The sequence below is a fragment of the Diadema antillarum genome, unplaced genomic scaffold (genome assembly GCF_040938485.1).
Source record: "Diadema antillarum isolate AM-2024a unplaced genomic scaffold, OU_Dant_1.0 seq00000584_RagTag, whole genome shotgun sequence".
NCBI classification, from domain to species: Eukaryota; Metazoa; Echinodermata; class Echinoidea; order Diadematoida; family Diadematidae; genus Diadema; species Diadema antillarum.
The window spans coordinates 128,783-151,754 of NW_027271518.1; the positions used below are offsets into that span (position 1 = coordinate 128,783).

General features: G+C 39.7%; 1 protein-coding gene across 1 annotated transcript; it reads left to right on the forward strand.

Moving 5' to 3' along the window:
* The first annotated feature begins 41 nt into the window (after positions 1–41).
* Positions 42–7,361, forward strand: LOC139735533 (small ribosomal subunit protein uS10m-like). The gene is made up of 8 exons (XM_071646289.1): positions 42–116; positions 2,913–2,968; positions 3,581–3,633; positions 3,911–4,011; positions 4,572–4,711; positions 5,347–5,455; positions 6,465–6,554; positions 7,200–7,361. The coding sequence occupies exons 1-8, from the start codon at positions 42–44 to the stop codon at positions 7,323–7,325; spliced, it is 750 nt and encodes a 249-aa protein (XP_071502390.1). The 3' UTR covers positions 7,326–7,361.
* Positions 7,362–22,972: the final 15,611 nt, after the last annotated feature.

Here is a 22,972-nt window from a genome sequence, read left to right on the forward strand (position 1 = left end):
GATACACAAACCTTACTAAGTTTGAAGTTGCTCGTCTAAGCATGGCAGCTCCTGTAGTCCGAAACATCGCTCGACTTTGCAGGTTTCATAGGTCCTATTCGGCCAAGGTTTGGTTGGTAAGCCGTATTTAGTAACTGAATTACTGAACATACTGTATGTTTTATGTTTTGTTCGAATGTAGCCGTAGTTATGGCTGTAACAACTTGAGAATTAACCATGCTAACTTGTAATTGCATGTCTGATTTCAGTCCCATATATTGCCCTTCATGTAAGCTGAGCACATGCAACTACAATCATTCGATGTCGAATGTGTTTTTACCTGAGTAGGTTATCTAGATATCTAAGCGGTGATGGATGTGAGGAAAGAATGCAATGCACTCTAAATGAAGAATGATCGATATTTACGGCATTATCGCGAAATAGGTCACCGCCGTTCATTTCGTCATAGCCGGGCGCGGGCCCGGGGATCGGACCGGGGACGTACTTCTTTCAACCTCCATAGACTTTGCACATGCATAGTGGAGACGCATACGCAGAACGAGAGGGGACCGATTGCCGATATCACGATTTGTCCATATTTACAATACTTTAGAGAATATACAGCGACGCTAGTGTACTTTCGAGCAGTCACTCTGACACTTCATAGTTTCCAAGGGTGGCAAAATCGAGAAATCAGCCCCACCCACCACAGTGCGCGTGCATTCGTGCGGTAGCAAGCACACTAGGCCCTAGCCCTCTAGGCTCTAGGTTGAGTCTAGAGTAAGGCCAAGGGTTAGATTTAGGGTTAGTTTAGGGCTAGGGTTAACCAGGTTGTAGTTATGGTTAAATTGAAAGAGGGATATTAGAAAGTCTTTACGGGAATAATAAAGAGAAAGAAAAGAAAGAACAAAGGAAAAAAGGGGAAAGGAAGGACGAAAGATGCTATATTTGCTATGCTGTGGAAATCGGCCCCGCCGCTGACGCTGTATCAATCACGAGTAAACGCCGCCGTTGGTGGGGCTGCATTCCTGAGTATGATATTGTGGAAGAGAGCCCTACCGCCATGCCTATGTACCACTGAATGCCACATGGTGGGGCTGAATTCACAAGTATAATTTAAACAGGCATTGAGGCAAGCCGCCGTAGTATTTAATAAGTACGCACCTGCAGTGGAGGTGGGGCCTATTTCACGAGTGCCCCATGGGTTATGTCGCCCTGTTAGGCGTAGATCTATATTCATTGTCGGCTAAATCTACTGAGACTAGCTCTAGAGTAATGTTAGAGGTCTAGATGTCTGCAGTCTAGTCTCGACCTGATTGCCTCTGCCAACATTGCCAAGGAATTTTGTTTTGTTTTAATCGCCGTTTCTTTGTTTGTTTGTCTGTGTGCAAAGTAGCTCAAAAAGTTGAATGGATTTCAATGAAACTTGCTGCAAAAATCGATAATGACACAAGGAACAGACCATAGATTTTGGTAAAAATTAGGGATCTGGGAATTTTTAATGAATTTTTGAAGGATTTATTTTGGCAGATAAGGTCAATGAACTTGGGAGTTTAAGCTAAAGTTTAAGAATCAGGATATAATGAGAAAAATCCACCAACGATCTCGTTATAATGGGATTCCCCTGTACTAGCCTAGTCCTAGAAGACTTCCATTAGAGTCTAGATGAGTCTAGTTATGCCCAGTCTGTATTCGTGTATAGGAGGGGATTCAATGAAACCAGATATAGGCTGCGTTCATGCGAAGCTAGAATTGCGTTTCTAAACACGTATAGTCGCTAAACGTGTTTAGTTGCGTTGCGTTCATGCGATTTTTCCATTTAAACGCGTTTCAAAACGCCGATCTGAAACGCGGAAAATAGGGCGTTTTGAATCATGATTCTGCCAGAATCACGATCGCAGAAACCGCATGAACGCAACCGTGATTTCAATCATGATTCTATGACGTCATTGTGCGTTGTGCGCATGCGTGTCTCGAGGGGTATCCCACAGCTTCTTGCTCTGTTCGCGCGCTTGTGTACGTCTTATGAATCGTGTGTTTCGGTACCATACTTGCACTTATTTGTTTACATCAACCCCATACACCGATTCTATGCTAGTATCTAACGTTAGCTGTTTAATATAATAATACATGTAATTACTCTCCGATTGAGTTGATAAAAGTAATGGCTGCAGCGCTGTGTCTACCTAGGGAAACGATTGGAGAGACGAAGAATTAGGATTATTCCCTTCTGTGGGCAGAGCCTGAATGCCACACCTTAGTATTGGAAAGTATTCACTGAAATTAAAACGTAAAGGCCTATGATAACTGACTGATCAGTTGGCATAAGGAGGTCTGGCTCGAGTTGCAGAAACTGCGCAGTGCGCTGCGCAATGGCAAAGGATGAGCAGAGCCAGAATCAGCATTGCGAAAGCCCGCATGAATGCTCTTCCACTGAGACCGTGATTTGAAACGCCGTTTTGAATCATGATTCATGTTTGTGATTCTGGCTACGAAATTCGCATGAACGCGGCCATAGTCTACACAGAACATATCCCTGATGATAAAATTCAAAACCAAATTGCACCAAAACCACAGAAAAATACTCTTGATCTAGATCTAGATCTAATTTGATTTATATAAACTATTTTTAAACACTCAGTTAAATTTGAACCAAATTGGTTGGATACACTGATGAGGCCTTCAAATTTTGTAATATTATTATTGCCTTTTAAAAAAGAATGTTCTTGGACGATTCAAATGATGGTTTGGATTGGTCAGTTCAGCATGCATCATTTTCTGTGTCATATTTCAGCTGGAACATAATCATTTAGACTAGAGTACAATTATTGCCAATGCATTTAGAATGTTAATTATCATTGTCATGTGTTGATTATTAATGTCATATCTTTAGACCATTGACAAGCTTTTTGTTGTGATTCATTCAATTTCAGTTCAAGAACAATGCTGAGCAGTTGCTGAATGCCACAGCAAGACTGCATCATTCAAGGTTAGCAATTTATGTTACTCTGTCTGTGTGTGTTTTTTAGTGTTTCAATTCAATTTTATTTAAGTTGTGGCTTTTAGTGAAGCGAAGCAAAGGATATCCAAAGGCATGAAGTCATGCATACATAGATATACATATGCGCTTGCTTTATGTTGTCTTGGCAGTCCTATTGCCAGGGTTTCTTTACTACGAAGATGAAGAGTTCTGAGTAGCTAGCAAGTAGCAAGCCATAAATATGTCGTATTCATGTGAATCCATCAATAATTATGGCTATAATTCCATGATTGATTGCCAGAGTTAGACCATAATGACAATATAGAGGAACTGAAGCAAATGAGAATTAGCATACTATTATGTAACTTTCAATATATATATATATTTATATTTTTTTTAATCATTATAACCTTTGTGGTCCCTGAACCCAAGGAATGCTATCTTTTTTAGGATATTTACTGCACAAAGAAAATCATTTTGCGTTTAACAATGATGTATCTGAAATCATTAGATCAGTGTAATTTTTGAAAAGAGAATGCTACAGTGATCCAAACTAAAAAATGTGATGTCATAGTGATTTCTTGCCTTTACCAGTTTCTTGTCTTTACCAATTTCTTTCAGATCAATATTTTCAGCATGCATACCAAGTAGCTCTCATACATTCAACAATGCAGGTGAGTAGTGTAGGGGTAGTGAAACATTTTTCATTTGAATTTTACACTATGCTGTTAGAGAGCAATTTTGTGTATTTGATACTGAGTAAATTTAAGCACTGTGATTTTGCTCTTCACAAACACATGTTCCAAAGAAGATTCATCAATGTAGTTTTAGTATGGATGGAAAGAATCAATGTCAGTTTTGCTTCATGTCAGATTATCGGAAAAGCAGTAGTTTTACCGTCAGTCTGCATTGTTAACATGCAAACATTTATGTTTTGATTGTTAATCTTAGGCACATTGTGTGGTACACCGTCACTATTGCGGCACTGTCAGACTAGATATGGTCTGCCCTTTAGCTCAGCCACAAATTCAGCAGGAAGTGCAGAAATTCAGGTGAGATTTCTTAGTCATAAGGTTCACAAGTTACATACCTGCATGTACGGACCATTAGTAACATCTTTGCTTTTATCATGATCTTCAAAATCTATGTACTCTTGTTGATGTGTGTGTCTTATGTTTGGTGTGTGTGTATTGCCTGTTGATAATGAATATTTTCCCTATTTTTCTTGGCTTTTGTTGTGTCAAGTTTCTCTACACATTTGCAACAACAACACAAAAAATGCTTTGAAACATCAATTTCTCAACCCTATGTCTGTATACTTTGAGACCAGTTTGAAATGGTCAGTGGAGGTAATTTTGCTCTAGATGATTGTGCCAGCTTTTCTGACATAAGTGGACTTGAAGACATCATTCTTGTAAATAATTATGATATCCATATTATTTCACACAATGACTCGTTCAGATATGCAGTTGCTTCTTGGTAGCTGGCAGATCAATATATTTGTTCATCTTTGCAAATTGATGTAGATTTGCATGTGTGCATTTTTTAGGGAGGAAAGAGATGTCTCCTGGATTGCTTTGACATGGCATTTACGTAATTGAATATGATACAGAAAACTGAGGAGATGGCTGATGATGCTCTCTACAAGTGGATTGAGCTGAGGGTGAAAGGTCATGATGATGCAGTGCTGGAGAGCTATAGCCGCTATGTCAGCATGGCAGCAGATGAGCTGGACGTAACCATAGAGTCGATGTGAGTGCCATGGAGCAATTGAGTAATGTCCAGTGCCACAGTATATAGCATGTCGTGTAAATGGTATTTCACAGAATACCTGGTATATTCATGATAAGAAGCATGGAATCTGTTCTGATGATTTATGGTGCACTACAATGTTGATAGGATTCTTTCGTCAGATTGTAGAAGGAGTGGGTTACACTGTACACATGGTATGTTTTGCTGTAATTTTACTTCTGGGTGTTATGCAAATAGACTGGTTGTCATGAAATGAACAATATCAACATGTGATGTTATTGCCTTCTGTAACAGTAGTGTGCTTTATAATAATTATCTTCTCCAAGTTGAGAAATCTCTATATTTTCCGTGAAAAGAGATAACACTTCATTCATCGCTTTGGTTCTCAATTGCAAATTAAAGATTGGCAATTTTTTTTTCCAAACCAGTGCTCATCTTAGCAGAAAGACTATTAATGTGGTGCTACAAAAATCGATGGAGCGCAAATAATTTTGTTTCCCTTTTGTTTTGCACAAGCCCTTGCTAGATTACCTGCACCTGAGTGATATATTTTTTAAGAAAGCTTTTAGGGCAAATTTACAATTGTGTTCTTTTTCCTCCACCATGCCTTATTTCATTTTGCATTGTTTTGTCAGAACCAAGCCATTCAGACACATCAAGAGGTTGACCCTGCTGAAGTCACGGCACGTCTACAAGAAACACAGGGTCCAGTATGAGATGAGGACATACTATCGAGTTATTAAGGTAAGTTGCTATAGTGTTGGGTGAGGACTTATGCTATTCTTGGCGGAGTAATTTCTCTACCTGCAAAATATTGAGTGTTAGTCTTGGGGGACAAGACCACATCAGGGAGTATGTGCATCACTTCAACGTTGGAATCTCGTTATAGCAAGGTCAGATATAGGGAGAGACCTGATACATTGCATAACAAAGTGATTTTGCAGGTCCCATTCTTTTTATATTCTTTTGTTTTTATCACTGATATAGTGAGGAAATTTGATAGTCCCAATCAGCTTATTATAACAAGGTTACCCTTTATCATTTTTGTGTGTGTGTGTTTAGCAGTGCCTCCTGCTGTGAACATCTGAATTGATCAAGTCAAAATTGGAAGCCTTCTATCATGTATCGTTAGATGTTTCAAGCAGAAACATTCCCACTGCAGCCTGTAATGGCCATGTGATGACTGCATAGCAGTATGAAATCAAAGGTGATACTGCCATCTTTGATTTCCTCAATATTTTTTTTTTTCATTTAGATTAGGAGCTTCAGTAGGCAGGGGAGGGGGGATCAAACATTACTGGAGGGCCAGGTACTCATAACTGACTGTCAGATGTTAGAGTTTAAATGTCAGACTGACCTTTCCCATGCCAAAAGCTATACCTGCAACCGTATTCTGATAGATAGTAGAAGGAGTGCCACCACTGTGACTGTGCGTTTAACCCGTAGAGGACGAGTCCCGAGTATACTCTGGCAAGTGTCTATGGGAAATGCGTGTTGTAGCAAAATCAAACTGTCTTCAACGGGTTAAACAAGATAGGAATCAATACCTGCAATGTTCCAGTAGTTGTTTTCTCTCTTACTGTCACTCAACAATTCGGAGTTTCATAGAAGCAAGAACTTATTTGAATGACCTTTTATCTTTAGGAAAATTACTTTTGTTCCTTCCCCACATAATCTTGGAGCATATGTGCTTGTATACATCTGTTTGTTACACAATGTTTTTCTTTTCCCCTTGTCATACTTGCATGAATAGCTCAAACATCTCACAGGATCAACGGCTGATGTCTTTTTGGAATACATTGAGAGAAATCTGCCTGAAGGTGTTGCAATGCAAGTCAAGAAGGTATGTCTTGGAGTAAAAACTGATGCAATCATGCAAGTGTTTCTAGTTTCATCTAACCTCGCAGTGCAAGTTGAAAGACAGCTGAGCTTGCCTTGGAATGTGAAGAGCTATGATTGATTGTAGTTGTAAGATATCACATTTTGTTTTTATTGTTAAATATTGTGATAAACTCAAAACAGACCTTGCTGCATTATAGAAGTGTATTGCATTGCACTTTGAAGAGATGTTATTTCTTGCAGATAATTATGAAGTTTGGCAATGCATCTATCTCTTTTCAAACAAATGTACAAACATTGTACACTTCACATCACTGCAGGCTATATAAATTTGTCTTGAGAAAATGTATATATTTTCATCAATGTCATTATGAGTATTATCCATTCCACAACCTAAAACCATGTGCATTTAATGATGGATGGAAATTTGTATGAATTATGTGCTTGCTTCATTTAACAGAACTCTCAAATGAGATCTGTTCAAGACATTGGTTTTTGTGCAAGTTGGTATTTGGTTCTTATTAAGAGCAGAGATTTGTGATAGTTTTCACAAAGGGTGGGAAAAAAGAGTAGCATGAACAAATGATAAACAGTATAATAAACAAATGAAATCTGGCTTCTTTGTCACTTCGTTTATCTACATCTCCAGTGCTCCATTGAGCAACTGCCAGAGCACTTACAATCTCCTCCAGAACAACTGGAAGATGACCTTGAGATGACCTCATCATCTTCATCGTCGGAATCGGAGTCGGATGCAGAAGCTGGTAGCAAGTAGCCATTGGGGACTGCCAGTGACTGGCTTACTCCCATGAACTATGCTGTAAACAGTAGTCAAGCCTGAACGAGAGCTTTGATCTTATAATGTGATCACATAGTCGGTTTCTAGTGTGAGAGCATCTACGTCATCCTCATGTTTTTTTGCAATGGATATGGGGTCGTAACTGGAGATTTCAGCATCATTTTGCTCTCGGCACTGATTGGAAATACATGTATCACATATTTTGTTTTCTGATTATGTGTGAATCTTCTTTTGACTATTCAGCAATAGAGCATTACTACACATGAAGACTTGGACATCATCACTGAATTGCAGTGCATATGGACGCACACCAGGAAAAGTTTGAACAAACAGCTTGCTCCCCTGTTGGGCTATGCCGTTCTTTAGTGTATGTGGTTCTGTTTATCTCTTAGGTTTGTATCAATGTATTGTTTGGGTCATTTATCCACAGCATGGCAGGCCTTCGATAGCATTCAGAGTAACTGAATATAAGTGTAATTCCTGGACCAGTCACCCAGTGTAGCTTTTGCTGGAATCATCAGTATGACATTATGTGAGAAGTAACTTTTTTTTTTTTTTTTGGGGGGGGGGGGAGTTAGTGAACACGTAAACAACCTTTTTACTAATTGGCCTTGTCATACATTAGTAAGCCTCTATGGGATCAGCAAATACAAATAACATTATTCTTTATTCCACAAGACTATTGACCAGCAAAGGAAACCTATTAAACACAGGTCACCATTGCATATTGTACATAAGACAGAAAAATCTGTGTGTGCGGAGGAGTTTTTTTTTTTTCAATCATTTTTTTACTTTAATGGCTCTCCTTCGGGGATTCTGTGAAGCCAGACAAAGTCTCCTCACTCATATCCCTGATGACCAGATACAGATCAATCTTTCGGTCAAATTGTACATGTACTTTATTTGAAGCATGTAGATGTTATTGTAAACTCTTTTACCTAGTCAGAGCAAATTCAAATATATCAAGATATGTGTGAAATAAACCAATTGAACAATACCTCCTCCTGTATAATAGAGAAGAGTGTGACAATGTGGATTCTATTGCTGTACAGTGGGCATGTAGTATATTATCTTTATTCAACTCCAGTGCAAATGTCCATAGGCCTTAAGGAAACATATATATACATTTTTATGTTTCTCTCTCTCTTTCTCTCTCTCTCTCTCTCTCTCTGGGTGTGTGTGTGTGTGTGTGTGTGTGTGTGTGTGTGTGTGTCTTTGTGGCTTACAAATGCATGACAGTGCACCAAATACAGTTGAAGGTCTTTGTTCTTTCATAATATGTACATACATTTTTATAAATTACATTGTACAGCTGTAGTTTATTGTAGAGTGTAGAGGGAGACAAATCTAAGAAAGTCACACCTGAACTTCACCCCTCTGAGTAATATCTTGCTTTCATTTAGTTTATTCTTTTTCAAACAAAAGGCACAGAATGTATGGTCTTTTTAGATAGTTAAAGAAGTCATCAATTTTACATTTACTCAATATACATTTTACAATTTTGATACATGAATTGGAACATTTCCATTGCAGATGAATGATATCCTCTTGCTGGAATGTATGGGAGAGCTGTTGACTGTCGTGCACTAGGAATGAAAATGTGAACATCATTTGACACTTATTAGAAAGATAGCCTCTGTAGCAGGGAAGGCATTTTTTTTTTCCTGAATTTTCTTGGAGGTATGGAGAAGAGGATAACAGGGAACTGTTACTTTTGAGGAAAAAATACAATTTGTTACCCTCATAATACTGTACAATGAAAAAAAACAACAACAACAACAGTCATCATTTCAAGCACATGATGAGAGTAGCTACATGTACTTTAAGATATCGAAGAATGTTACCCCCTGGTCAGTTTCTCAACATTTAAATGTGCAAAACATTCTTATTTATCTTGTTCTTTCATTTACTGTAAATCATTGACAGATGGCAAAGACACGTGTCAAGATTGTAACATGTTACTAAGAGTTTTTGAACTCAACTCAAAGCCGATTTCATCCGATAGAAAGTGATGAGGAATGTATGTGATGTTATAGACCAATATGTAGGCCCTATGTGCTACACAGTTCACGTAAAAAAAAAATAGATTTTAATGTTATTTAACATCAAGCATAAAGTTCATAATGAAAGAGCATTTGCTTTTCGTGGGTTTTTTCTGCTCGTACGTGTAGTTGGTTCAATTCTAGGACCAGTTATCTGTCTAACATAAACTTAGTGTACATTCTGCGCATGATCACTATGGAATTGTTAACCCACAAGGCTGTGCCTCACGGGTTTAGACTAATTTTCATTGTTACCGCATGCACGATATTCCTTCAGACACAAGAAAAATACAAACAAAAACGAAAGCATATGCATCATCTGTTGTCTAGAACAATGGCCAAATTTGATTATAAATACGTTTTCAGTCTTATAAATCGTATAGATATATATAATTTTTGAAGAATGAATTCTACAACGATTGCGAATTTACGAGGTGCGTGGCTAGCTACACTGGCGTAGCCGGGGGGGGGGGGGGGGGGGCGATGGGGCGGTCCCCTCCCCCCTGAGATTTGGACCGGGGATTTGGGAGGCGGAAAAAATACTGTATGCATGTACATGAAGCGGGTCTCCCTTTCAACCTTTCATCAAGTAAGATCATAATCTTTTCAATATTTCATTCAAAATGTGCACCAGATCGTTGAATTTCAAAAAATGCAAAATCTCTCGTGCTTGGGAGGGGTATCCCCTCTCAAACCCTCCCCCTCTGTGCCCCTTTCCCTAGCCTCAGTACACTTCTTTAGATTTACAAAAAATTCTGAATAATTCTGAGTACACAAGACTTATCACTTATATTCCGAAAGCTCAAAGTTCTCTCATGTACAAGGGGATCCCCTTTTAATAAACTCTTTCCTCCCTCAGTTCCCCCAGATCAGTTGGTGTTTTTTTTTTTTTTTTTTTAGAATCTCCTAAATATTCCACCAAATATGCGTACACGTGTATACGAGATATCTCAATTTCCACTTTAAAAAGGCAAAAGCTCCATCGTACTGGAAGGGTGGTGATAACACTCGCCCACGCTTTCTCCCTGCTCCCTGCTCGCCCGCCCCCTCCCCCCGCATGCATACAAGTAGACTGTGGCTACAATTTGAACATAAACAGTTTTCCAAATATGTAACAAAATGTGTGCACCAAAACGTTTAACTGCAATCAGAAAATTATACAGAATATCCTTTCACAGACTTGCTACACTTCTCTTCTGATTGACTAATTTCCAGATATTCCAACAAAAGTGTGCGCCAGATTGTTGAATTTCAGTTCTAAAACTGAAAAAAAGCTCTCTTGAATATGGGAGAGGTATGTTACCACACTTCCATTGCTTGGTACCCACTACAGACTTAGTACACTTTGGGAATGACAATTTCCGAATTTTCCCCAAAAAGTGTGTTCCAGATCGCTTTAGTTCAATTCTAAAACGCTAAAGCTCCGTCGAGCGGGAGGGGGAATCCCCATCTCCCACCTCCCCCTGAGCTCTACTTCACTAGACTTTGTACATACCTAGAGATGATGCACATTCGGAATAAGGGCTAGATTCCATGATTTTAACACTTCCCTGAAAAAGTATTGCACCAAAAGTTTGCACCAGATGGCTGAATTTCAGGTCTGAAAATGCAAAATCACCTTCGTGTAGGAGAAGAAATGCCCCTTATCTACACCCTCGTGTGCATGCTTTTTCTGTTTGATTGCTGAACGGACAGCGTTCATGATATTCATTGTAAGAATTGATACAAGAAGTTTATTTTAAATGATACCATTTTACATAGGCAAATTGTTCAATGATAATCTACATCAAAATATATTGCTATCATAAACAATTGGGACTGTTTCAAGTCGATAAAATACGCAAAAACATGCATCAAATTGCACCATCTGCAATATCAAAATGCAAAAAGTTCTCACCGTGGGAGGGGGTACACCCCCTCCCACGCCCTCCCCTCCCCCTCGCTCGCTCCGCTCGCTCGGGCTCAGTCGCGTTCATGATATTCAGTGTAAGAATTAATACAAGAATTTTATTTAAATGATGCCATTTTATAGGCAAATTGCTCGATAATAATCTACATCAAAATATAACAAGCGGGACTGTTTCAAGTCGATAAAACACGCAAAAACATGTATCAAATTGCATTACCATTATTTGCAACATCAAAACGCAAAAAGTTCTCACCGTTTCAACGGTGTAAACCTCTTAATTCATATATCAAGAACGCGACTGAGCCCGAGCGAGCGGAGCGAGCGAGGGGGGAGAGGCGAGTGTGGGAGGGGGTGTCCCCCTCCAACGCGATGGAGGGGGACACCCCCTCCTCTCCCCCTCGCTCGCTCCGCTCGCTCGGGCTCAGTCGCGTTCTTGATATAAGAATTAATACAAGAAATTTATTTAAATATCATTTTATAGGCAAATTGTTCAATAATCTACATCAAAATAGACTACTACCTTAAACAAGTGGGATTGTTTCAAGTCGATAAAACACGCAAAAACATGCATCAAATTGCACCATTTAAGACAAAAATGCAAAAAGTTCTCACCGTGGGAGGGGGACAACCCCTCCACAACCTCCCCCCTCTCGCTCGCTTCGCTCGTAGACTAACTGCCCCCCTTAGATCAAATCCTGGCTACGTCGTTGGCTAGCTATGCCATGCATCGGTAATAATGATTGGACTCATGATTTGAAAAAATATATGTCATATTTGGCAAACTTTGTCCACCATACCACAAAAACAGATGATGCACAGTGATCTTTAAGTGCACGATAGCATGTCTACAGTGGCTATCAGTGGTGGAATGTCTGATCAGTAAAAATCAAGGCACAGCTCTCGACTAATGGAATTGCAGAGTTTTCTTGATCCATTCTATAACATGACGTATTGCATTACAGATTGCAATATAAGAAAGAGGTGGCATTTCTTGAAGCAACGACTACTAGTATGTACGTACATTCTCTAACTCTTTTGGTGGACCTACAAGTATTCTAAAGGACAAGTAATGAGAGAACTGATTCGGTGTAATGTGACTCTATACAACATGTATAACATGAAATTGCGCATAAAAGGTAATTGTAAACTGATGAGGCGATATAAGCAGAGAAAGGCACGAAATTATGCTTTCAACCAGTCGTATACTCGGATATCCGACAAATTACTCTCGCTCCCGTTCGATGACGCCATGTACATGTAGGCACTCATCTCACATACTCCTAACAACGTCCCATCACCATGGGGAGCGAATGGCCTCTTTGTTCTGCCGTCGTAACCTAACGTGTCCAAACTCCCTGTCGTTAGTCTCCTCTTTCTACTACGCTTGCTTATGGTGGGTATGCTTGCGAACGAATCAGTCTTTCCATTCCGCGAGCTTTCCCCGAGGCCCGTCATCAAAGCGGGGACATGCGCGCTCGGAGAGCACGTCGTCTGCGCCTCGTCAACATGCGAGCGCATCTGCGCTGAAGTGACGATGCCCTCTTCGCCGTCTGTTCCAACGATGCGGAAGCTAGGCTGTCCGCCCTGTACTTGCGCCGAGCATTCCGCCACGGTCTGTGCGCGTTTTCTCCCCCATCCTAGTTCCCAGAGAATCCTTTTCGGAAAACTGGACGGGGGTTCAGAGGTGCATTCTTTCCTACCGCTCTCAGCATCGTCGTCGTCTTCGAAGTTGGCGAGGACGTCCGGCGGTAGGAGCGACGCGGAATGTCTGTCAATGCGAGACCGTTTTTTCCAAAAGGACAGCAAGTTGTCGAAAATCATTGTTGAGCATGTCGTCACGGTAGCAACAAATGTGTCTGTTAAGACAACGGGAGAGAGAGAGAGAGTATATGAGAAGATGATCCACCTAAGAAAGTCGATATTTTAATTCAAGGAAATTGTAACACTAGGGCCCGTTGCATAAAAGTTACTATTATGGTAACTTTGCCATCCAATGGTAGCTACCATGACAGCAATACTCAACAGCCAATCAAAATCAAGAATTCCATGGAAGTTACCACTGGATGGCAAAGTTACCATAATCGTAACTTGTGTCAAAAAGTGTCAAAGAGGCAAATGAAATTAATGGTTTCGAGTTTGTGCAATATACTCTTAGACGTGTGGCATATGGAAAATCGAATAATCCTCACGAAAAAAAAAGTAAAGAAAAAAAAAGCTGGAAATTTACGGTCATAGTATCCAGTTAGGAAGCAAAAAAAAAACAGACAAATCAACAAACGCTTAACATGCGCTTTAGTTGGGGTGGAGGGGGGGTGCATGGGTTCTCATCTTTTTATCTTCCTTAAACTGCCCATTCAAAGATATTAAACATGAATAATATTTCATGAAATTACAAATACAGTTTAAGCCAGTCCCAGTTATTACAATTCCCGTCCTCACAAAAAAAAAAAAAGATTTGTGCAACATAAAGCAAGGAGACTACCATTCTCCTTTCCTTTCTATTTCGAAAACCTACCGAAACTCGCCGAACACGCCTGATATTTGTGTCGTCACTGCATGGAATCAGCAAGCACAAGGAGATTACGTTCTATAGACAATACACAGGTTCAAAGGTGTAATTGTTTTCTTTGGTGAGCGTCTTGTTGGTATTTAGCCGGGACAAATGCCGTACCGATGCAAAGTGACACTTTCTCCGTGTTACTTGAATAATCTGCTTTAAAGTCGTCAAAAGTACGGACAATCTTTCAAATAGAAGGTAAAAATTCCATGCACTCGCCCGCCCCGAAAACTGTGGCATAAGTCATTGTCGGCATTCACTTGGTCTTGCTACTGTTAGAGTTACGCATTAAGCCTTACTGAAGCCCCGGGTGGTGGTTTGCTGTTAATTCACATTCAGTATTGTTAGACGGACTCAAAAATGCGATGGCCCTCGCATTCTAAAACCTTAAATACGCCTTTCCAGCGATGGTGTCTAAGCTGGGCACTGGTATAGTATCATTCTGTGCCACTCTTTCCTTCGTATGAACTTTCTCTTTGCTCTTGTTGAACTCCCCGTTGTGGAATTGGCAAAATTCTTACACTAAAGTCTGTCCTTTCAAAGATTCTAGCATAAACACAACATATAAATTTGTGGCAATTAAAGGTAACTTTTTATAAATGCTAACTTTAATTTGACGCTTTGCTGAGCAATGGGCTTCCCTATCCTACCCCACCCCGTTTTATCGCCGAATTCTACTATCCCCCCCCCCCCCCCTCTCTTAAGCTCCCAACAATATTACGATTATGAGCCCGACAATCGAAATGCACTGAAGCGTGCAGCCTTTGGCCATTATGGGCTAGCTTGACCGGCCGCCTCCCATTTCCAAAGTTAAGTATATACATTCAGTGTCCAAACATATTGAAAAAAAAAGCGTCAAGGGAGACGGACAATAGACCTGGGCGATGAATATATAGGTTTTCAATTATCTCCAGCGACAGGTCGTACATACCTTGATGCTATACACAGTGCATTGTAATAAAACATTATATTTTGAACGGGTTGTACGTACGCCTTTCATAATTTACTTGCGGCTAGAATGTTCTCGTCTTTGATATACAAACTTTATAGTATACTCTCACATTTGCGGATCGACCTCAACATAATGATAATTACCCAGAAATGGAAAATTGTAACTTTCTGTTTATGAGTTTAGTGAATATCCTTTGACAACGAGCAAAGTGTGCAGAGGCTGGAAGAATATTGTAAAGATCGTGGTATCTCTGACAAAAAAAAAAAAATGTATCTGTCTGAAATACACAGAAAGACCGTGAAGCTAATGATTTCATACCAGTCGAGATGTTAGGCTTGGGCGTCGGCACTCGGATGTCGCATTCAGAATGGTGCTGCGTTAGGTGGAAATACGGCTCCTGACAAACGTTTCCTCTGAAAATGAAAAACAACAGCCTGGAAGTGATTGGTGTGCGATGTTTATTCTGCATCTAAATAAAATCTATCTAAAAATAAATCTAAGTAATCTAATTTCCATCAATCAAGTGAACGTCGATGCCAAAAGAAATGTCCAAAGAACTGAATGGTTCAAGACATATTGGAAAAAAGAATATCGAATCTGCATTCGCTGTGAAGCTCTTCTATACACGATCTTCAACTACTTTTATTTTTGGTAATTCTAAGGAGAAAATATTGTGATTTCTTGCAATTATTGTTATTACAACATGAAGTATAATGTGATGTCTCATTAGGATGGCAAGGACACATGATCGACACTCAAAGACATTCGTGTAGTCACTGTACAAATTGGCTCTCCTTGTAGCCCGTCATTACTAATTTTGTACAAGTCATCAACGAGTTGCCATAGCGTTTCGACGGCCGAATCGCCCTGATTCACCCAAGTAAAAGAGCATTACGTAATCACCATTTAAGATTCTTTTCAAGGTGTAGAAGTCCAGGAACTGACGTACTAGTATAGTTGAACACATGGCGCATTTAATAAGTACATGCTTGTGTTAAGAGAAACCTTGAACTTCTCAATATGAGCACCCTCGAAAAAAAGAAATCTCAAATAGCCAAGAACACTCACCCAGACACCGTCGAGACATCGCTAATGGTTACAAACTTCGAGCTCACTAAAGCGAAGTGATCTTTCTGGGACGGCCAGTGAGGCCGGAATTATACACAAGTTCGAAAGTTCGTTTCAGACGCGGAACTAAACAGACTTCAGTGACAACAGTAAGCCGTCTCTGCTAAGTTATGCTGCCGACACTTTACAACGCCGTGCATCTGTATGAAGAGTGAGTTCTTCAGGGATAACAGAACGGTATTTCGTGTGCCTCCAGTGAAGCGAGGAGGGCAATGCTGCACCCATTACTCCGTAGCTTCTTCATGACCACGTATAATAAAGCTGTGCACCAGGGCTGATAGTCTAAACGAGGCGATAAATAACTGAGCTCACAATGTCAACACGGTCTCTCCTCGCACCTCGGATTTAGTTTACCTGTGTTAATCATTGATTCGCCAAAGTAACAGAACAAAACATTTGTGTTTCAGATTTTTCATGATAGAAGGATTAATGCCACCGTTTCTTCTCTTTGTATGTTTGCACTTCTTTTTTTGAACTTCTTTTTTTTTTTGTATTACTCAATTCTCAATACCAAAGGCAAATATTAACCCGTTTCAAGTTTCACGCTACAGTCAAACCTGCCTTAGCGGCCACCTGTCTATAGCGACCACCTGTCTATAGCGGCCACTGAAAAATCCCCCCGAGAGAAAAGTCCTGTTAAAGACTCTGTGTATAGCGGCCACCTCTCTAACGCGGCCAGCGGCCACAAATTTTGTTTCCCGCGGTAGATTTTAACCTGTCTATAGCGGCCACAGACCCAGCGGAGCCGTAGCCGACCAGATAATTCAACGTGTTTTTCTGCTTTGTAGCCGTGCAAGTCATTCATGGGCAACGTTCAGTGAGCTCCACCGTTGCATTCATCACTCACTCAGTCATGATAATGCACGAGTGTTACTTTCGTCACGACTGTGCTACTGTGCAAGTTTCATGAACACCGGCATTGTTCAATGCATGAAACACACGTGTGCATGCATATACACATACATGTACATGTCAGTACTTATAGACGTATACAAAGATGGTACATGTACATAGGGATTGCACACAAAGTTGGTTAACCTGTCTATAGCGGCCACCTGTTTATAATGGCCACTCTTTTCGTCTCCCTTGGGTGGCCGCTATAGACAGTTTTGACTGAAATTCAAAATGGTCACATCCGAGCTGAAACAGATGGACGTGATACTTTTTTTTTCAAATGCATTTTAATTTAATACCCGCATCTTTGGAAACAAATCATAAGACACATAGTACGTTGTCAACTTCTTTTATACGGATACGGCTGTCACTATCTGTTCAGGGAGGTGCCACCTCCCTGATATATTGTAAGAAATGGTCGTCGTCTAAACTCATCTCACAAAGAAGGCGCAACGACAATTGCCTTCCTCATGCACTTCTGGTGTGTCAAATATGAATTTCGGATTGTCTGCCGTCAGCTCTTCAAATTGGTTTTGTTTGTCTGTTTGTTTGATGTTAGTTTGTCTGTTAATGAATTATTGTCAGGAAAAATGTCATTCGAATGGCCCTGGGCCTATACTACGTTGGCATCAGCTCAACATGGGAGTTTCTGAAACTGTGATTTATACACATTTAATGTACTATAAACAAACAGGAGCACATGCCGATGTTTGGAAACCTCTCTTCATAGTACAGTCGTCGAATACAAGACAGTGTATGAGAAAACTAGTATTGATTCCTTTAAAGTGAATATGTAGTCCTTTTCATTATGGGGGAAATTGATACGACTGTGTTCCTTTAATCTGTTATGTTGATAAATAGATTGTTGGTATGAGCATGTTACAATGTATTTGCAACAATTTAAACAATTGAGACAAAATGACAAAATGATCACTCAAGTGTGGAAACCATGAGCATCAGACGCAGTTAATTGAGCCAGTGCTTCTTATACACGCATTGTCTCCGCATTGTCTGGCGGGCGTGGGATTATTGATTATTGTTAGAACGAAGTGATAATCATTATGATGACAAAATAAAGGTTTATGATTTCAGATTCATGGTGCAGTATAGAATATTCCCGCCCTGTGAAGATCTTGAACACAGTCATTATTAGATATGCGTACTGTTTTATAAATATTTTGTAAATATATAATACTAGTATGAGATTTCAACACCGTATCGCGCGCGCACACACACACACACACACACACACACAGTCACACTCACTGACACACAAAAATACCCCTCGAAGACTATCAAGTAAATATAAATGAGGTTTTAATACACAAAATCTCTAGATATAATTATTGTTTTCATCACTATAATCTGCTCAGAGAAAAAAAGAAAGAAAGATAGGAACAGTCAGGTGATCGCAAGAATGCTTGATGGATAATAATTTCATTAATGTATTCATTGAATATCCACGATTTCACGGGTGTTCTATACGGTACTTGTAGATAGCGGGCTATCTATTTGACGCAGACGCGCAGTGTATAATTATGACGAGGGGTATGATACAAGCTGCATCAACTGTGACCCATACAGTTCAACACACACAGACAATAATTGAAAATTACTGCGACTAATTTTCTCAGATATTTCTTGAAAGCCATCCAGCTGCCTCTACAAATCAGCCTTCCATGTTAAGAAATGTGGCGTTCCATACATAACTCTTAAGTGTCGCTCCGCCGACCGCTAATAATCTGTGTTTGTTCTCTGTGAGGATTTACATTCTTGGTTAATTTCTTTGTTGTTGTTGTTGTTGTTGTTGTTGGAGCAGTAACTTGAGGCCAAAGCTCTTTTCACAAATGGCAGCAGCTAAGGAAGTCAAATTCAAAGAAACCTTGTACACAAGTCTAATTTCGTCCTATTCTTCCTTAGTGACTATACTTGAGAACATGGTGCCTTTTCATAGCTGACTTTACTGCATGCAGTCAAAAATTCCATTTATATGCCACTGTTCAAACACAGCCACATGTCCAACATCAGGCTTCTTATTCGTCATCCATGTTGTCACTATTCTCTACGCTTCAGTGATCTCATGTTTACCCATTTTATATGCTCGCCTATGCTTGGAATGCTCAGTTATGAGCACTGACACAAAGTACGACCGTTACCATGGAATCATCCCCAGTTGATTTGACGTCATGAATAGCAAATCTTAACTTACACTTGTTCTTTATTCACAATGTCACTTGCCAGTCGCAATACAGTGCTATGTGAGATAAATGCCTTTAGAATGAGTTTACTTCATGTGTACAGACACGCTAGAAAATGTAAAATAGGCCTATGTCAAGCATCAGAGAAATAGGAAAGGGAAATATAACTTGCTTTATTCCCCGTTTGAATAGCTCTATTACCAAAACAAACAAACAAAACAAAACAAAACAAAAAAGGAGGGGTAATCTGAGAAGACTTTATCGGGACATTCAAATCTAACCCAGATCATTCGCCCCTGATTAGTCATGTTGAGATATACGGCGATTGAATACATTTTTTACATGGGTTTCCCTAAAATAGCAAAAACTTTCGTGGGGTAAACTTTGTCCCGTGGCCGTCACCTCCTTATACACAAGATTAATTTGCACAGATATACCTACCATGACGGTCTCATGCATGCAGAGGCAATTTTCCACACTTGGCTACCTATAGCAGTTACGACTTCTGTGGGGAAAATGAAATAATGTGGCATTAACGTTACTGATCTCTATGTAACTTTATAGATCAGTGATTGACGCACACAGCGCGCACACACGTACACACTCTTACATACAAACACACGCGCAAACTCAAAAGTGTTGGTAAACCCCAATTTTCCATACACAAAATGGCGGAAGGAAGACGCCTCATCAGGTCTTATGCGTTAAAGTAAACGGCACCAACGCTGATAAATATTTCTCAGCTCAAAATCATGCGGGCCCGCTTCATGAAGGCGTTCTTGATAATCGTCTGTTGCGAAAATTGCAGTTACTACTTACTATGGTAGCAGAGAGGAAACAACCAATTATCTTTGAGTATTTCATTTGTTTTTGTTTTGTTCTGTTTTGCGGCAACTGCTTCAAAAATGACAGCAACTTACAATAACTGCAAGTACATGTATCTTTATGATGATGGGTCCCTCTGCACCCCGTACATAATTACACGTATTGAAAACATATTGAAAACATGATAATGATTATAAGAAAAATCTGATAAGAGGATCTTTTGTAACAACAACCAAGACTCGCATTTCTGCACTCTTCATGGTCCTCACTATCATTTGCAGTTATGATTTTAATAAGTCTCTTCACAAAGGGGTCTATCAGTGGCGTATCATGTTCATAAATAGGCCCTATAGATGGGTGAAATGCTAATACATTAGTAGTATTCACATTACGTGTGGCAGTTCATGGAAAATTCAAGATGGCGAGAAAAAAAAAGGGCTATTGGGGTTTCGTTCTTTTTAAAAGTCATAAACATAATGACAAAGTGAATACTATAAGTGCCACATCGTCTTCTATGGTCATGAACAGTCTTGGCCATGTATGTTATTATATGATAACATACTGGTGAGTAGTGAATAAGATTTCTTGGTAAAAAAAAACCACAATATAATATGACGCGACAATGCACTATTACTACATTGGAATATTTTCTCGGGCAATGAATAGTCACTGTAATTTATACATTCATAGCCGTATTTATTATCCGTCTGCAAGTCTGTTGATATATACGCATTTTGATTATCTCATACGAAAAAGAAAACAAAAAGCGCTACCAAACGCAACCAAACGAAACGAAACCACACCATAATTATGATACGACAGAAGATAAATCATATTTGGCGCCAATGGAACTTCGTCACAACGTCGAAGACAAACGAGTCTTTACCCGGCTCTGACTTGCTAAAGCAGTTTGGCGAGAATAACAGAAAATATAAGACGGGAGAGGTGAAAAGGGGAAGAGTGAGAAACAAATACGGGAGGATGAAGAAAGATATATCAAGATAAGAAACAGGAGAGAGATAACAGAGGACTCTTTGTGTGGAGGGCAAGAGTGGAAATGATATTTATGCGCTGTTGTCACTTTACATAACCTGCAAGTCCTGTCGTATGGACTAATTTTCGACGACCTCCTTGCTCTTTTATTTTTGTCTTGCTTTAATTTGCTTTGTGTTTGAACAGAGGTGTATAATACGATGAGAAAGCAATCTTCGCATAAATGAATTCTCTCTAATAGTAAATGCACGTAGATGTTAGACTTAGCATAACAAAAGTTGGAACATATTAAAGGACAAGTTCACCTTCATAAACATAAGGATTGAGAGAATGCAATAATATTAGTAGAACACATCTGTGAAAGTTTGAGGAAAATTGGACAATCGATGCAAAAGTTATGAATTTTTAAAATTTCTGTTTTGGAACCGCTGGATGAGGAGACTACTACAGCTTGTGAGTCATATGCGTACAACAGTATAAAGAAAATATAAAGAAAATTCAACATATTTTCACTTTTTTCGCATAATAAAAGAGCACTTGACTTGCCTCTTTCTAAAGGCAGGGGGAATAATATTACCCATAACATTTGTCGGTAACGAGTCGGGGGAATGTGTACTTTTTTCATAAGATTAAATTTTGTGAAATTCTCTTTATATTTTCCCTATATTGTTGTACGCATGTGACATCTAAGTTATTCACACACTGCAGTAGTCTTCTCATCCAGCGGTTACTGCACAAAAACTTCAAAAATTCATAACTTTTGAACGGATTGTCCGATTTTCCTCAAACTTTCAATGATGTGTTCTACTAATATTGCTACATTCTCTCAATCCTTATGTTTACGAAGGTGAACTTGTCCTTTGAGTTGGAATCATAAGATGGCTTAAGCGCGTTTCTGTCGAAGAGGTGAAGTACACATTCTGCTTGACAACGCTGTGTGACAGCACCACGATTGCCGCAGAATTGATAATAAAAATACCCCGAGGACCTTGGATGAAACTACACCCATTCTGAAATATTATAAAATATAGGAGAAGACATCAACTCTCCTGCCAAATTATCACACTTTGTCTGCAAAACAATGTTCGTATTTTCCTACACTGCACGACGAATACTATCTACTGCAGATAAGGGACCACTTGCGCGAAGCGTGTCACGGTTTTGTGCACAAGTTTCTAAAGATATTGTGTTCCTTTCCACCCTGATACACAAAACACCACATATAATATGCGCTAATAGCAATGCAAAGTCGCTTTGGAGGCTTTTGTACTGTCGTGAATGATTTTCCCCATATCACATGTATACAGTTAACACAGTCATGCTGTATTTGCCATGCAGGGCCCTACTGTTTGAGTTTCTCAACGCCCCAAGTAACCCTTTCTCTAAGAAACTCTAAAATCTCCATGCACTTGATACAGATATCACTTACCACATGTTCTCATTCGCATTGGAAATTGGGTTATAAAGCGCAAAGTTTTTTTTTTGCAAGCCCATTAGAGCGATGAAATAGCGACTCATACAAAACATGCCTTCGCATTTGTATAGCAGTAAAAATGGAAGTCAGATTTAAGGCAATGATATGGTGGGCTGGTGCTAAATCCCCCTAACACCGTCATAGAAGGGAAAGTCTGGGAACACTTTTTACATTTTTAATCCTTGACCCACTGAGCGGTCTATCTACGAATCTGACCAGTGTTGAGAGTTCCGACTGACCTGTTTTGAATTCCGGCTTCATGTTGCGAGTGGACGAGACCCTATAACGACATAAGACGAGGTGGAGAAAAAAAAACCACAATAGCAAAAACAGACAACAGGCACGCTGATGACAGTCACCACAGAGGTGGAAGGGCATCCCCATAAAGTGAAAACCTACGGGAAATGGCAGCGACGAGATGTGGGACTATGACCAAAGAGTATGATGGCTGTAGATAGTCGGCAGAACAGGGGCTTTGACCAAAATTTTACAGTGTGGAATTCGATCAAACTATCACTGTAACGTTCATTGCTGAATTAGGAATAGCTGATTCAAGCACTCGTCGCCAAATTTCTACTCATGGGTTACAAACCGAACCAACTGAAGTATTGGCTCTTAACAACCTGGGTTGGAGACAAGACGCAATGGCTG